The sequence below is a fragment of the Carassius carassius genome, chromosome 16, assembly GCF_963082965.1.
Source record: "Carassius carassius chromosome 16, fCarCar2.1, whole genome shotgun sequence".
NCBI lineage: Eukaryota > Metazoa > Chordata > Actinopteri > Cypriniformes > Cyprinidae > Carassius > Carassius carassius.
Genome location: NC_081770.1, coordinates 2,283,346 through 2,300,845, shown reverse-complemented (window position 1 = coordinate 2,300,845; position 17,500 = coordinate 2,283,346). Strand labels below are relative to the sequence as shown.

The 17,500-nt window shown below is 34.2% G+C and overlaps 1 protein-coding gene across 1 annotated transcript in view; it reads right to left on the bottom strand.

The window, feature by feature from the left end:
- The window catches only part of LOC132159294 (NACHT, LRR and PYD domains-containing protein 3-like), a 39,693-nt gene that overhangs the window by 974 nt on the left and 21,219 nt on the right, over nt 1–17,500 (bottom strand). Inside the window, exons 8-15 of the mRNA XM_059568819.1 lie at nt 17,248–17,421; nt 16,560–16,721; nt 5,560–5,584; nt 4,843–4,922; nt 1,918–2,022; nt 1,416–1,500; nt 1,056–1,251; nt 25–926 (exon numbers count right to left, since the gene is read on the bottom strand). Coding sequence (XP_059424802.1) covers nt 25–926; nt 1,056–1,251; nt 1,416–1,500; nt 1,918–2,022; nt 4,843–4,922; nt 5,560–5,584; nt 16,560–16,721; nt 17,248–17,421 — 1,729 coding nt within the window. The remainder of the gene's footprint in view (nt 1–24; nt 927–1,055; nt 1,252–1,415; nt 1,501–1,917; nt 2,023–4,842; nt 4,923–5,559; nt 5,585–16,559; nt 16,722–17,247; nt 17,422–17,500) is intronic.

Genomic DNA, 17,500 nt, shown 5'->3' with positions numbered 1-17,500 from the left:
ATCATCAGCCTGATTGTTTTTCACAACATTATTTCTTTTCTCCTGTAAAATGTTCTGGAGAACAGTGGCTGAAATCCAGCAGAAGACTGGGATGTGGCACATGATAAAGAGACTCTTTGATTGTTTAACATGATCAATGATTTCTTTGGCCTGATTCTCATCCGTGAATCTTTTTCTGAAGTACTCCTCCTTTTGTGCATCATTGAATCCTCGTATCTCTGTCAGCCGGTCGATACAGTCAGGAGGAATCTTACTGGCAGCTGCTGGTCTGCTGGTGATCCAGATGAGAGCAGAAGGAAGCAGATTTCCCTTGATGAGGTTCGTCAGGAGAACATCCAGAGAGGCTGGTGATGAAACATCAGACCACGTCTCATTATCCTTAAAGTTTACAGGAAGTCGACATTCATCCAATCCGTCAAGAATGAACAAGACTTTGAATTGATTTCTTCTCGTAAGGTTCAGTCCTTTTGTCTCTGGGAAAAACTGAGTTATAAGGTCCATCAAACTTAGTTTTTCTTGCTCCTTTAAGTTCATCTCTCTAAATGGAAGAGGAAATATGAAGCTGATATCTTGATTTTCTTTTCCTTCGGCCCAATCCAGAACAAACTTCTGCACAGAGACTGATTTTCCGATGCCAGCAACTCCTTTTGTCAGTACAGTTCTGATCTGCTTGTCTTGTTCAGGTGCTTCAAACAAATGTTTGCACTCAACCTGTATCTCCTGTGATTCATGACGTCTGGAAGCAACTTCAATCTGTCTCATCTCATGTTCAGTATTGACCTGTTCACTACAACCCTGAGTGATATAGAGATCTGTGTAGATGTTCTTCAGAAGTGTAGAGTCTCCTTGCTTTGCAATTCCTTCAGACACACACTGATACTTCTTCTTTAGGCTACACTTTAGCTGATGAATGAAGAACAGCTCATCTAAACACAGAAATAAAAGATTGTTTAGTCTCTGGGTTTATGTTCAGAACAGAATGTGGAAGTCTAAAGGAATTATTATAATAATAATTATAAATAAAATTATTAATTGACAGCACTGGAGTCTCTTACCTTCTAGAGTATCAGCAGCTTCATCTTGCTTCATCTCTCTCAGGAAGTAGAGCGTGAGATCAAGAGCTGCTTCTTTCATACTGCATCTGTTCTCATTAAAGTCCTTCACAAAGTATCGCATGTCCTCTTTTTGTAATATTTTCTTAAACATGTCCAGTTCATTTTTTAGAAATGTGATTATTTTCTTCTCAAGATCCTATAAACAAAGAACAAAAAAACAGGCAAAAGAACAAAATTAAACCAAATCCACATTCATTTGGTCCAAAATATATGATCCATAATTAAAAATATTTGTAAAAGAAACATTGTCCAATAACCAATTTATTTGTTATAAGTATAATCATTAAATATTCTTTTCACCTGAAAGATTCCTAGGAGTTTGTCTGTGAAATTCTTGTGTTTCCTGTTAATCTGAAAGTCTAAGTCTAATGTCTCATAATGCAGCCTGTAAAAATGGTGAATAAAATTAAATGTGGTTAAGGCAATATATTAAACAAATCTCTTGCTACTGTTTTTTTTATCAAACACAAAGAGCAAACTTCAGCTGTTAATGCTGCAGTTATAAGTTAATTCTGTTAAAGAGAAGGTTCTACTCAAGTACAAATGTAGGTTTTTCTGTCCTATAAGGAAAAAACTATTGACACTAATAACAGAAAGATGGAAATACATTCATGTTTCTATGGTGTATTTATGCCTCCTTGTCCTTGCTTGTGTAATTGTATTACTGGAAAGAAGCTCCAGACTGAGTTCATTAAAAAGCAAAGCAGATATTGTTCTTTAATTTATGGTTTTATTTCATTTCTATCACAGATATCCCAGTGGAGAAATTAGCTAGTGCCATAATATAAAACACATGAAATACCTTTCAGTAGCTGATGGTGTTTCCTCACTGAACTTCGGTGGATCACCTTTTGACCAGTCACTCTTCACAGACACAGAGCTGGACACATGTGAGCCTGATCTTACACTGATGACACAAAGAACAGAATCTCATTTGAAAAGGTTTAATGTTGTGAATGGTCATTTCTGTAGATAGATGAACACATTCATGTTTGATTGTCACATTCATTATTGAATTTATGCTCTCTAGTGTCTGTCTGTGTAACTGTATTACTGGAAAGAAGCTCTAGACACAGTCCAGTGAAGAAAGAAGCAGAAACTCTGTGATTTATTGTATTATTTACTTATTTTCTATCACAGATACCCTAGTGAAGACATTAGCTAATGCTATGTTGTAACAAACCAAATGAAATACCTTTCAGTAGCTGATGATGATTCCTCACTGAACGCCGGTGGTTCATGTTTTGACCAGTCACTCTTCACAGACACAGAGCTGGACACATGTGATCCTGATCTTACACTGATGACACAAAGAACAGAGTGGGAACAGTTTTAAAACTTTAATACAATCAATTTCATAAATTCAAAAAAGAAACCGCAATGTAAAAAAAAAAAGTCCCCTTCCATCACAAGCTCTCTTCTGTCACATCAGTATCATCCTCATCTAACACACAAGCTTAATTTCTACCATTGTGCCACATTCAGCTTCATTCTCCTCAGTCTCAGTCGTCTCACTTCTCTCCCCTTCTTCATTTATATCTTCTCTTCTCTATATCTTCAACACTCTCACATCCTTCATTATTTACAGCTTCAGCATCGTTCACTTTCTCAGCACAGACACTTCTGATGTGGCCCTTCCATTATATCCACCAACTAATCAAAATCAGATTCATCTACATCATACTTCAAGACCATGTAAACCTGTCATCTAAAACAAATGACAGTGATTTACAGTCAAGCGGGATCTTTTTGATTTGGGATACTACGGTTTCATGTTTTAATCTCTACAAGCAAGAGTTGATCTTTACTGAAAGCTGGAACACATCTCTTCTGACTTCATATCTACAGATTACACACCAGGGGTCTCATTTATAAATGTTGCGTGCACACAAAATAGGCACAGAAATTGTGTACAGATTTTTTTAACGCACATATCGGGATTTTTAAAAAATAAAATTGGCGTAAATATGTACACACCGTACGAACATTATAAACCAGGCGTTCAAACTTTTTCATGGAGTGAGAAAATTAATTTAGTAAACAATGACTTTAAACTCTGTTTTCATGTCGATATACACATTTGCATGAAATATCCCACTCGCATTAAAAGAGATTAACACTGAAATTAGGCCTACATAATTTTACAAACAATTGCATAATTTCATTTACAATAAACCATTTTCCTGTGACATGTTATTTTTATTAAAGCGAGGAGTGCTATAGGTGCTCAGTAATTAATCTTTAAACTAAACTACAGAGTCAGATCACATGTTATGAGAAATATTTTAGTGAGAACAATGATGGATGATGTGCACTTACTTCTATATTATGGTGGACACTGCTGGATTACATGTATGCACAATCTTCCCCTGACTGGGATTTATAAAGAGATGTTTGTGCAGGTTCTGGCGTGCGCATGGTTTTATAAATCTGAAAACTTTTGGGCGTATGCAAAATCTAGTTTTTGTGCCTACATAAAAATTTAGGATGAAATCTACGGAGAGTTGTATAAATGAGACCCTAGGGCTGTGCAGTGTTACATATATTGAACATGCTATGAAAAAAAACACCAGTCTGTGCGATGAATAAATATACCACAGTAGCAATGCATGCATGGGTTTGAGCCGGTTTACAAACCTGTTATCCAGCAAATTGAACATTTAATGAGGTTTTTTTTACTACAAATTCATTTCATCACTCAAGTGTAGCCATTTTTGGTCAAATTGTAGATCCTTACAAACAGACACAATGAACTTGGTGTTCTTTATAATATTTGTCAAATAAAGAAAAAGGTTTATCTGAAAACCTTAGTGACAGTTCAGATTCTGTTGGTTCAGATTTGGAAATTCACTGAATATTATCTCTCATAACATCATAAAGACACATTACACATTGATGCGATTTTTTATTAATTTGAAATGAAAGAATGAAAGAGATTAAAGTGAAGAAACTGAATACAAACAGTATCTTTCTGGAGCTAAAAAAATAAACAATGTTCTGACTGCGATACATAATATTTATTGCTGTAGTATTAGTACCTGTTTTATTAATGCAATGATGTGCATGATCACAGACGGACTTGTTATATGAGGAAAAATTAAAGTTGTGTTAAATAATTACAGATCTGTCTCCAGAGTCAAATCACTGAGATTCCTTCTGAAATTAGTTTGGGGATTATCTAACCTTAATATTATATTTAAAGGCCTATCCATAATATTTGAGTCATTCAATGCTATGGATCAAAGAGCGCTCCTGTATAGACATAAAATAAAAGACTGGATTGAGGCTAACATTTTCTCCTAACATGTGTTCCCTGGGAATCGAGCCCACAACCTTGCGCTGCTAACACAATGCTCTACCACTTGAGCCACAAGTGAAATTATTACTGATTTTAGTTCATTTAACACTTTACAGCGAGAGATACTTCAGTTTGCAATGATTATTTTGACTCGCTTAAGTTACCATATTATTTACATTTTCTATCCACTAAATGTGCAACCTGAAACTAAAGTGTAAAACATTTTAATTCTGGGGTTGTACAGGATTTAAATATTCCTGTATATTAGACATTTAACAAGTTTCAAGCTGTTTTTAACCCGAGACAATCTAAACACGTTTAGAGGAAGTTCTGCTTTGTTTTTCAAATCATTTGACATGACAACAGTGAGAGAAAACACTGCTTGTAGAGAAGTGTTGTTGTTTTCTGTGAAAGCAGACTCAGTGTTACCTCTGTTTCTGTGAGAGACTCATCTTTCTCTTCTCTGACATACTGCAGATGAACAGCTCAACACTGAGATCTTTGTGTCTCTGAAGACGATCAGATGCTCATCATGACCTGGACATGACAATCAGATCAAGATCATGAGAGTTCAGAGGAACAAATGATGAAGAAAATAACTAGTGCTGAATCTCTGAGTTATCAAGCAATCAATATACAAATAAAATATGATGCAAATATACTGCCATGTAATAATCTCTTCAGATCACTCACAACACACCTCTTTATTTACTTACACATTACTATCAGTAATAAGTTACTATATATTAAGCTTCGGATCATTAAAAAGTTTAAAAGAAGATTTGTTTTGCTCGTGTTTATCAAGCTGTCTGTCCAGAAGAACAGGTTTGATTTGACCACAAAACACTTTCGGTCTTAAAATACGGCTTAAAATACAAAAAGGAGGAAATAAAACAACACTTTTAGAATTATTTTCGGACTGCTATCCTATATTTTTACAGATATTTTTACAGACTTGCAAAAATGTTTTAACATTCATCGTCTTTAAACGGTTTGTTTTATTAACATCTCTCTTCTTCTCGGTGGTTTGTTTCTTCGGTGACAGACAGGTATAAGTTATAACTGAACAAATCCCGCTTCATCCAGCTCTGAAATGCGTTCATCATTCTCCTAAATAAGTGTAATGGTGAAAGTATTCAGACTTACTTGCAGTAGTTCAGACGATCTTGTGCTGCAGGAACAGAATCCAGAAGTCTTTCAAACACTTCCGGTTTGTGATCGCTGTTAAACACCTGTGCGATCTTCACGATTGATGTTTGTCACCTGACACGACTTCATCTTGGAGAAAATCAAAGTCCAGTTAACAACAGATCTCGTGCATCAGCGCCACCAACTGGACAGGAATGTGAAGCACAAACACACCTGCTTTCTCCTTCTTCTTCCTTCTAACAGCAGATCCCAAACTAAAACAGTGCACTAGCGCCACCTGCTGTTTCTTCACATTCTCCCTCTCAATCTGCTCCATTCACCTCCTTCTGATACATTTGACTACTCTGAAGGGTTAATGAATAATGACAGACAAACCATATCAAATAATCCAAGACAAACATATCAATCTGAAAGGTAATGATTATTATATAACAGAATCATATACAGTCCTGGTTTTATTTTCATTTCTTTCATTACAGCAATAGTCTATGAATTCAGATTGAATGATTTATTCAGTTATTCTGTAGGTTATGATGAATAATTAAGATATATGAAATGTATGATTCATTGAATTAGTTCAGAACTCAATTAATTATAATGAACTTTCAGTTTCTACATACAAATAGAAAACGCCCAGTTATTTTCATCTTATTTTCTGCATTTATCATCTCTGTTCAGTTTTACAGGTCGCTGTGATGTAGATATATGTGCTTTTCACAATCTGTCATTTAAGATTTCAATAGTTTCGACTCTTATGTCTATTAAAAGAGAAAAACTGAGACTGTAACTCATAAACGTATGGGTTTGAAAAAGACACAACAGCACTTTACCTATTATTTACAGCTGAAATGAACATTTTTATCATTTTACAATCAAATATTTAGTTATAATTTATGTATTTTAAACCCTACATTTAAGGGAATATTAGACAGACTAATGAATTTAGTATTCTTCATTATAGTCTTTCTGTACTCATATTTAACATTTATAACACTGTTTTTTCATGTAATTTAAGTTTAATTGACAAATATCACAGCTGTCTTATTTACTCTCAATGTAATTTATTCTCTAATATTTTCAGCTTATCTTCATATTCCTGTCTTTATCACTGTCCTCAAAATCCTGCATCAGAATCAGAAAAACACAAGAGAAGTGGATAAGATAAGTGCTATAAATAATCCTTTTCAGAAGAATCCACAACAAATATGAATAATAATTTGTATTATTATTTTCCAGCCAATGCTATAAATGAAGATCGTAGTAGTGAGACTGAAGAACAAACAATGACAAGCAACGATACAATGATAACACGACCAACATCAGCAGATCTGAACTCAGCACCTTTCAGAAAATATACAGATTGAGTTTAATTTTTAAAAAAAAAAGAAAGATCTGTGATTTTAATTACAGGAAATGTATATAAATAATGTTTTAAGCAATGACAGTACAGTTGTAATGAAGAAACAGAAAACTAAAAAATTAGAAGTATAAATTATTATATAATTAAAAGTATTTGTTGAAATACTGAGATGTTTACATCCTTTTCATTGAAGGTATAGTAAAGTGCTTGTTTGAAACAAAAGGCTAAGTATGAAACATTAATCTCTGTCAGATTGAAAAAGCATTCGTAAATTATTTTACAGACATCATAGGTGTTTAAATACTAGAAAAATGCTCAACTAGAAAAAAATAAATAAAATGAAATTACACTGACTATCGAAACTGACTATATATTTTTTCAGGTCTGGAAATTACACTTAAAATCACCAGATATTTAATTTTTTCTCATGACAATAGAAAAGCTGTAAAAAGCTGGAGATGAGAGTCTAGGAATGAGTATAATGAAGCAAAAACATCTAACCCTGATGTGTGGATTCAAGAGAAAGGATGAGAGTCAGATGGACAGAATCACAGATACTACACCTGACAATGTCTTCCTTTCATCACATGTTACATGCTACGATTCTTTCAGAAAGCTCAAGCAATGCTGTCGTGTCTGCAGTCTCGATCTAAAGAAATAAAAACCAGGAGTAACACACACATACACTACACAGATGTATCTAAAAATCTGAATTGAGTTGAATTAGAAAACCTCGTCAGTCAGATCTAGCAGGTCTGCATCTGTTATGTCAGCTCATCTTTATTAATCTCCCGGAAGAAATGAAATTGTATTTCCACTCCATGAAAAAGGTCCATCCTGAGTAATGCTCACTGCCATTATTTCACCAACTATCCTAAAGTACAACAAAGAAAACTGGACAAAGAGACGCATTCACTGACAAACTGTTCTAGGATTAGAATTAGGGCTGAGTATTGACACAAATATTATATTATATTATATTATATTATATTATATTATATTATATTATATTATATTATATTATATTATATTACATTACATTACATTACATTACATTACATTACATTACATTATATTATATTATATTATATTACATTACATTACATTATATTATATTATATTATATTATATTATATTATATTATATTACATTATATTATATTATCCCTCAGCTTATATTATATTATATTATATTATATTATATTATATTATATTATATTATATTATATTATATTATATTATATTATCCCTCAGCTTATATTATATTATATTATATTACATTATATTATATTATATTATATTATATTATATTATATTATATTACATTATATTATATTATATTATATTATATTATATTATATTATATTATATTATATTATATTATATTATTTTATATTATATTATATTACATTACATTACATTATTTTATATTATATTATATTATATTATATTATATTAAATTATATTATATTATATGTGGTACATAGCAGCTTAGTTGCTACTACATTACTATAATATTGAAGGTTAGAATTGTATTTGTATTTTTGGCATTCATTGATGTTTATTTGGCGCTGTAGCCTGTAACTGGTGTTAAAAACAGAGGAAGATTTGATCTTTCAAGAGTGCTGCATGCTGCCGCTTCACTTGACCTGAGGCACACTGCGTGATCGTCACTGCATTAGATAGAGAGCACCACAGGCAGATTTACTGGTGACATTTCAAGAGAAGATGGACAGAAGTCCAAATCTGAGACTTTGTTTCTTATCAGAAGTAACAAAGCACAAAGCCTATTGTGAAATCAGTTTAAAAAATGAGATTGGTTCGATTAAAATTGAGACATCAATGTTTTTTACCCAGCTGTGATGATAATAAACCTTCCTGAAATTGTCATTCTGAAAGTCTGTAATTGAATACTTCAGATTTTTCCTCCCTCAAATAATTTTTCATCAATTCTGGCCATCATTTCTTTAAAGAAAGCAGATTGTCAGTACTAATAAACAAATGCACTGAAGTTAGTTTAGAAGATGACTACATTTGATAAAACTGCATAATTAATGCAATGGTGCTGCTGTATCTGAGAACAAACACACAGCGGTCAGGAATTGTTTCATCAGAAGCACGATCTATCCCAGGATCTCCAATGAAAGTGATTCTTCAGAGACGACTTCTTCTGTGTGAGAGCTCGGGAGAACATGTCTTCTCTTGTGACACAGAGGCTGAAAATGGGTCTATTGCCTCTTTAAGTGTGTCGATTGTGTCTGTAAGGCTTGAGAAAAAGAAAACAGAGATGCTTTCTTTTTTAGCTTTTGGCTGATGTAAAAAAGGCACTAGAAATTAAACTTAATTGCACCTCTTTTGCTTTTGTCCTGTTCCGTCTAAATCTTGGTTTGGTCCATCGTCAGCTCTGAAAGAAGCTAAATAATATTTAATACCACACACACAAACAACTGATAGTAAGGACTGTAGGTTAAACCAAAAATGTCATGAAAACACAAAGCATACAATAAAAATAATAACCTTTCCCCACAGGTACTTTCATGTGCTTCAATAAAGTCTTCTGAATACATGACAGAACACACAGGACAAGAAACCTCACAAACAAATGAAGGAAAACACTATATAAAATATAATTATTATATATATACAAAATATATATGTATATATATATATATATATATGCAATTGTTGCACTGATATTAGATTTCAGTGACGATGACAATAAAATAAGTTAATGGGTAAGTTAATTGTGTTTTTCAGCATTTTATTGAATTAAACACTGCATAGCAGGTTTTTTCACTTTTATGTATTTTTATAATCCTATTAAACTTATTAGGGTTTTGATAACATTAAGTAAATAAGATGTTTTAATGCCACATCTGCCTTAATATTCTCTTACAGTTTCAATTATCCGTTAAATTAATTCAATGCAAATATCTGTTAATATTAGCCTTTTGGCGATATAAATGCTAGCCTTTATAATTCTTCAACAAAAACATGTGGACGTCACAACCCTTACAAAAACTAATCCTTGTTTTTTATTGAAGTAAAAAAAACCATTGTGTGTCATTTCTGAATGCTTGAGACTATAAAATCAAACAGACAACCGTAGTAGTAAATCATTGCCATAGGCTACTGTCTAGCTACAATTGTAATTTGTAAATAATACAATTTAATTACAATTTAGTTATTTACTTTTATATTTTATTAGTTCTAATTTGACCCCTATGGTGGGTGATTTTCTTTTTTCTTTTTTTACTTCCATAATAATTAGGAAAGGGGGCACAACACATTCAGCTTAGGGCACACATTTGTCCAGCAGTGTTCCTGCAGACATTAACATCGGAGCGAGTGCGAGGTGTGGCGGCGAGGTCCTGGGATAGAGGGGTTACACCTGGTTAAAAACTACAGTGAATCAGATCTGACTAGAAGATGGCTACAGATAGCCGCTCTGACTACCAGCTAAATTGTGGCTATGCTCAGACTACATGTTGAACATGTCAAAGAAGTGACACCAAACACCTTGTAAATGTCGTTGACTTTGCTCAAAAGATGCAATATCATACATCTCACAAGTTATTTTGCCAAAAAATGACATGAAACCAAATTCAAGGTTATTTGGGCTAGAAGTGGGTTACACATAGCCGGACTATATCGGGTCTATAGTTAACCAAGACTTGTGTGTCTGTGAATTTGACATCTCTCTTCTGACTGTCATAATCAATCTCTTGATATCTTTTTCCTCATTTGGAAAGTCGTGGAAATGCTGTCGGGGGAGTTTCTTTACTATTCGAGCTAACGGAAACGCAAAAAAGATATTGCAGTCTTCTATATAACGCTTTCGAGAACAGCAGAAATCTGAAAAGGTTCCAGCTCATTACATTAATGTTAATACTTAATTCATTAGAACATGGTAATGTTCTGAGGAATAAACAGATCAAACTGAGATCAGCTCAGTCAATAAACACTAATATCAGCTCTAATATCAGCTGCTGAACCTGAACATGTGTGACAGAATTCACTGATGTCCGGATGTGTGTCTGGTGGATGATGGGATTGTTGAGCACACAGCTGTAGCTGTTTTTCTCCTGATATTCCACCTGCAGAGGTAGAGAGAGACTGATGCTGAGACCAGACACACTGATGCTGGACAATAAACTGTTTTCTTTGTTCACATGACCCACATTCACCACTGAACACACCAATGAACAATATGATGATGATGGTGATGACGAAGATGAAGAAGAGATTCTGCTGAAGACAGGAACCGGCAGATGAGCTGGAAAAAATAATAATTCAGTGAGTCAATGAGGGTTTATTGTAGGTCCTGTCTTCATCTTAATTTTCTCAGACCCCTTTTTAAAATTGAAATTTTGGCTGCAACTGAAATGGGCCACACCATTATCATTACCTTAGCATATACATTCATTTATTTAGGAGGTTCATTTATTGCACCGAGGAAGCAAGAAAGAATGTAGGCCTAAAGTAAGTATTAAAATACATGTGCACAGCTGAATGTTAAAGTTTGTCCTTTTTTAAACTTAATGCAACCTTTTTAACTGAATGTACAAAGGAAAATTGCTTATTTCAAAGGGTTTGTTCGCTCCAAAATGAAATTTAGCCTCAAAGCATCCTAGGTGTATATGACTTTCTTCTTTCAGATGAATCAACCTGGTCTCACAGAATTCCGTGTAATGTCCACGGGCCCTTAACTCAAAATCCGTGAAACCATCACGGAATTGCCCCAAATTCCGTGACGTGGCCACGGATATACCTCCAACGCAAGTCAATGACATTGACCTTCCGTGGTCCACACACGGATACCCGTTTCAATGATGGAGTACAGAACTCTCTCAACGGACGTGCTTTCTCATTTGGAAACGCAACATTTGAAGTATTCGTTTCTTTTCCAACATCAAATGCCATAATGACGTTAACCTGACAGTTATTGTAGTTATTGCATTGCCCTGCCATCATAAAAATTCAGTTTAGTCCCGTGATGGCACCACGGACCTCAACAACCTGATCTCACTCACTGGATGTTGTAATGTTGCTGGATTGTTTAGGAACTTTAAAGCTTTTCGTCGACTCTGTTGCAATGGCATGTAATTAATGACATTTTTTCTCGTCCTGTCATCATAAAATCCAGTTTGATGGCGTTTTACACAGGCTATAGTCAGAACTAAAATCTGTGATATGAGCACGGAGTGAGTCTGTGCTGAGATCACGGATAACTCTAACGCAAGTCAATGACACTCATCTTCCGTGGTCCACACACGGATACCCAGTCTCACGGCAGGTCGTGATTTGGTCACGTAATTTAATCTATTTATTCGTGGCAGGGACACGTTTATTTCGTTATTTTCGTGATTGCAGCACGTTTTTAAACTAATGCATTTCAATTTGAGGCATCTTTCGTGCATCAGCACGATATTTTCTGATTAATTTATTTATTTTTTATTTTTTTTCCGCAGGACAACAGAAGAAACTCACTGAAACTTAAAAAAAAATCGGAGCTTAACTTACTGTAACAAAACTGAGCAACATACTGTATTGCTGGTGACAAAAACACATATTAAAACTTTTTCTGCTGTAAAATGCGCAATGGTTCTTTTTTTACTTTTTATATTGATTTTTTTTTTTTTTTGCATAGGCCTAGATTTTTTTTAAATTACAGAATTCAATATCAAGTCTTTGACACATAACTGTAACACATTTTCACATTTAGAAACAATATAGTTTAAATAAAAAGAACCAAAAAATAAATAAATAAATAAACTAGCAGAGATAGGCCTACAGATCTTTTTTTTTTTACTTTAGACTCTAAAGTTGAAAGTTTTTATTAAGGTTATTGTAAAGGCTGCTTAAAAATGCTATTGCTGATGAGCCGCTGATCGCTGTCAGATTCTGTGATATGAATGTCCGCGTTGGATTGTGGCTAATGGGCTTAGAATGAACCCCGCTCGGCCCGTGTTGTGTCATTTCTGAATGCTTGAGACTATAAAATCAAACAGACAACCGTAGTAGTAAATCATTGCCATTTCTGCATTTTTTTTTTACTTCCATAATAATTATGAAAGGGGGCACAACACATTCAGCTTGGGGCACACATTTGTCCAGCAGTGTTCCTGCAGACATTAACATCGGAGCGAGTGCGAGGTGTGGCGGCGAGGTCCTGGGATAGAGGGGTTACACCTGGTTAAAAACTACAGTGAATCAGATCTGACTAGAAGATGGCTACAGATAGCCGCTCTGACTACCAGCTAAATTGTGGCTATGCTCAGACTACATGTTGAACATGTCAAAGAAGTGACACCAAACACCTTGTAAATGTCGTTGACTTTGCTTAAAAGATGCAATATCATACATCTCACAAGTTAGTTTGCCAAAAAATGACATGAAACCAAATTCAAGGTTATTTGGACTAGAAGTGGGTTACACATAGCCGGACTATATCGGGTCTATAGTTAACCAAGACTTGTGTGTCTGTGAATTTGACATCTCTCTTCTGACTGTCATAATCAATCTCTTGATATCTTTTTCCTCATTTGGAAAGTCGTGGAAATGCTGTCGGGTGAGTTTCTTTACTATTCGAGCTAACGGAAACGCAAAAAAGATATTGCAGTCTTCTATATAACACTTTCGAGAACAGCAGAAATCTGAAAAGGTTCCAGTTCATTACATTAATGTTAATACTTAATTCATTAGAACATGGTAATGTTTTAGCTGTAGTGTTGAACACACACAGCAGTGAGAGGTGAACACACCGTGAACACACACTCGGAGCAGTAGGCAGCTATAGATCCAGCGCCCGGGGAGCAACTGAGGGTTCATGCCTTGCTCAAGGGCACTTCAGTCATGAGTATAAAGGGAGGAAGAGAGCGCTTTTCATTCAGTCCACACCTACAACTCCTGCCAGCACCGAGACTCGAACCTTGACCTTTGGGTTGCAGGTCCAACTCTCTAAACATTAGGCTATATAATGTAATACAACAGTGCGAGACTCCTGAACCTGAATGAGAAAACTTTATTGATGAGTGCAATCAAATACATATGGCACATAAACAGCTGTCAAATAAAATATGTATTTTATCTCAAGACAATATCAACAATAGTCTTTCAAACTGGACGAGATTAGATAATAAGATATCATTAAAATGAAAGCATGTTATATTAAAGTATCTAGCGTGTACAAAGCGATCTTTGGTAATCTTGTATTTATCATGACAAACACTCGCATTTCACAGTTTGTTCTCAAATCATCTTGTAGGGTAGAATTAATGAGTCTCCTATGAATGAACATAAACACCACCATATGAATATGTGAAGCCCTTACATGAAGAATAATAAATTATATAAAGAAATAAAAATAATAAATAAAATTTACATTCATAAAGTTATTTTGTCAACATCTGAGTCTGAGCTCTCCGTTGTGAGGAAAGCTGACAGCTGACTCATGAAGTGTTTGTCTGTTTAAGTCGAGCATTATCCACACATCAGAGACGCATCAGCAAGAGCAGAAACAGCTTTATAACACTGAACAGATTTACTATTGCATATGTTTAAATATGTGGAGGTCCAACACTAGAATGACTCTGTAGCAGAGCTGTGTCCTCAAAAGAGCTGACTCTGTACTATGACTGAAATCTTCTTCAATATCTCCCATAAGCTGCTTAGATTTACTATTGCATATGTATAAACACACTGAATTCATAAAAGCTGTTGGTTTTGAAGTGTTTTCATTTATGAATTACTGTTAAAAATATAACTAGAGCTAATCATACAGCAGTAAATCTTATTCTATTTAAAATCAGTGTAGTATTTTCACAAGAAGTGAATTCACTCACAAATCTGCAGCAGATTTATCTGATTTACAGGATTATTTCTGATATTTTCTAAATCATTTCTGAAAGTTTTTGTCTTTCTGCTGTACATTTGGTGATTGGGATTCTACTTTATTACACATATCTTAATTTCTGAACTCATCTGATTTGTTTTCTTTGTATGAATGTATTTCTTGGATTGTTACCGACACGATGTAAACAGCACCTTCAGAAATATATTAACTGAGAAAAATGCTGACTTATTTTACCTGCTGTACGTATAATGGGAACATTTCTGTTATTATACATTAGCTATTTATGCTTTATGTTTCATGTCTACAAGTTAGACTATATTTAAGATAGAGAAACTGCTTATGTAGCTTCAATAATACTTAAAACAGACAAGAAAACTTTTCAAACAAAGTAGTTGTTTTTAACTGTGTGTAGCATTTTATTCACATGAAAATATAAAAGTGTTAAAAAGACTGAATGTGTTTGAGTATTTAGAGGAGAGTGAAAGACACAAATGCTGTTAACTTGTGAAAATGTTTAGTTGATTTGATGAAGGAGAGACTCCATCCACAGAACAAAGACTATATACTGGATATCTGTACATTAACAACACACACACAACTAAATATAAAGTCAAATAAAGCTTTATATCTTTTGACACATTTAAGTGCTGCACTTGACAATCACATTTAAACATCTGAATCATTATGAATGAGTTTAATAGAAATATTATTAAACTGAAGAGCCAGACAGACTCATCTGAGCTTCTTCCTCCTCTGTTCCAGCTTTACATTAAACACAATGATCATCTGCTTGAATACTAAAGCAACATTAATCATTCAATATCATGTTTCTAACACACATGCTGCATTATTTGATTGTAAAGTCTGAGTCTCTTCACCTGTATGGATCACATTTACACATTTATCACACATTTATTTCTCCTCATAGACACAGTAGTGAAGCTCTTCTGTGGATCTTCAGCTGATGTTTACTGCTCCTCTCAAGATCACTTCACTTTATGATACACAGCATTTATCAGCTTCTGGTGATTTAACTCCTTCTATACTCTAAGATTGAACAGAAGAGAAGATAATCAGAGTTCAATAGAATAAAGTATTAATTAGTTACTATATTTCAATCACAGTGAAAAGTTACATTAAAATCCTGTAATCAAAGTTGTTGCTAACTGAGCAGAAGTGTTTAGCTGAATCTAAATTGTGTCTAATTCTTCACTTGTGTGTCAAGAAAGCATATAATAAGTGTGATAATGCAGATGCAGCCGGATGTTATCACAGAATAAGTCTCTTCAGGAGGACACAAGTCCTGATCACCCTGTCGGGTTTATTCTGTGATAACAAGCGGCTGGAGGGACATTATCTCTTACAGAAAGTAAGTGTAAAGTAATGTGACGTGTTGCTTGTCAAAGTAAAAACACACAAGAGACAGAGACATTGATCATGTGATGCTGGACGACTGTGAGCTGAAGCTGAATCTGCTCTGATTTTACCAGCGTTTTCCTACAATCTGAACAAATCTATTTCAAACTCTAATGATTCACTATTACTGATCTCATTAATAAAGCAGCTGTTGCTGTAGAAAGCTGTGACAGTCTGCTTTTCTTCTCTTTCCTCCTTTGTGTTCAACATTTTTATCAACTTTACATTTCATTCTGACACAAACCCTTTGAAATAAAGCTTGATGATCATTTGATTAACTCTTTTCACTAATATCTGAAAGTATATATTTGTTCACATATCAGAGGTAAATGAATCTCTTTAATATCACAAAGTGAAGTTTACTCACATCAGTTTACAGTTTGAGTCTCGTAGCACATCAATGAGCTTCTGCTTTGAGTCTCCAATCTTATTATAACTCAGATCAAGCTCTTTTAGAAACTGCAGAGCTTTTGTGTTTGTCAAAGACTGAGTTAAAGAAGAAACAGCTGTAATGTCACAGACATAAAGACTAGAAAGAGGCAAACAGAGGAAGAGAGATCATCTTACAAACAAATCATTAAGATGAAGAATCTTTCACAAATATAATGTGAACACATTCATCATGAGATATTGAGTATAAAGTGTTTTGTTGAACTCTTATGTGCTGTTCGTTTGGGGACGACACTCGTGCTGTTTGGGCTCTATATTTTTATGTAATTTTACTCAGTTCATTAATGTTTTTACTCAACATTTGTGTCATTCTTTAAGGATTTATGATATTTTTTATATTTATATAAATAAATTAAATGTGCTGGGTGTTTTTCTAATGTTTTTTCACACTAACACACAACCAGATCTCAATCCAGTTTAATTTTCTGTTTGTAGATCTACCAAGTGTTGACAACCGTACAAAGTCTCATGTCATTTAGATAAAGGGAACATATGTTTTTATTTCAGCAAACATCATTTGGGGTCTGAAAAGACCTTGAACAGCACATAAGAGTTAAACAAAGTGATTTTCATCATTTTGATTCTTGTCTGTGAATGTTACTGACCTCAATCTCTCCAGTTTACAGCGTGAATCCTTCAGTACGTCACATAAGTGATTCACTCCTGGGTTTTTTATTTGATTCCAGCTCAGGTTCAGTTCTCTCAGGTGTGATGGGTTTGATTTCAGAGCTGAAGTCAGGATGAGACACTGTTTCTCTGTAATACTGCATCCACACAGACTGAAGACAGAAAGAGAAAACACAATGAATCAGACACGTTATGTTCATGTGTGAGTAATTCATCATGTGTTAACACCAT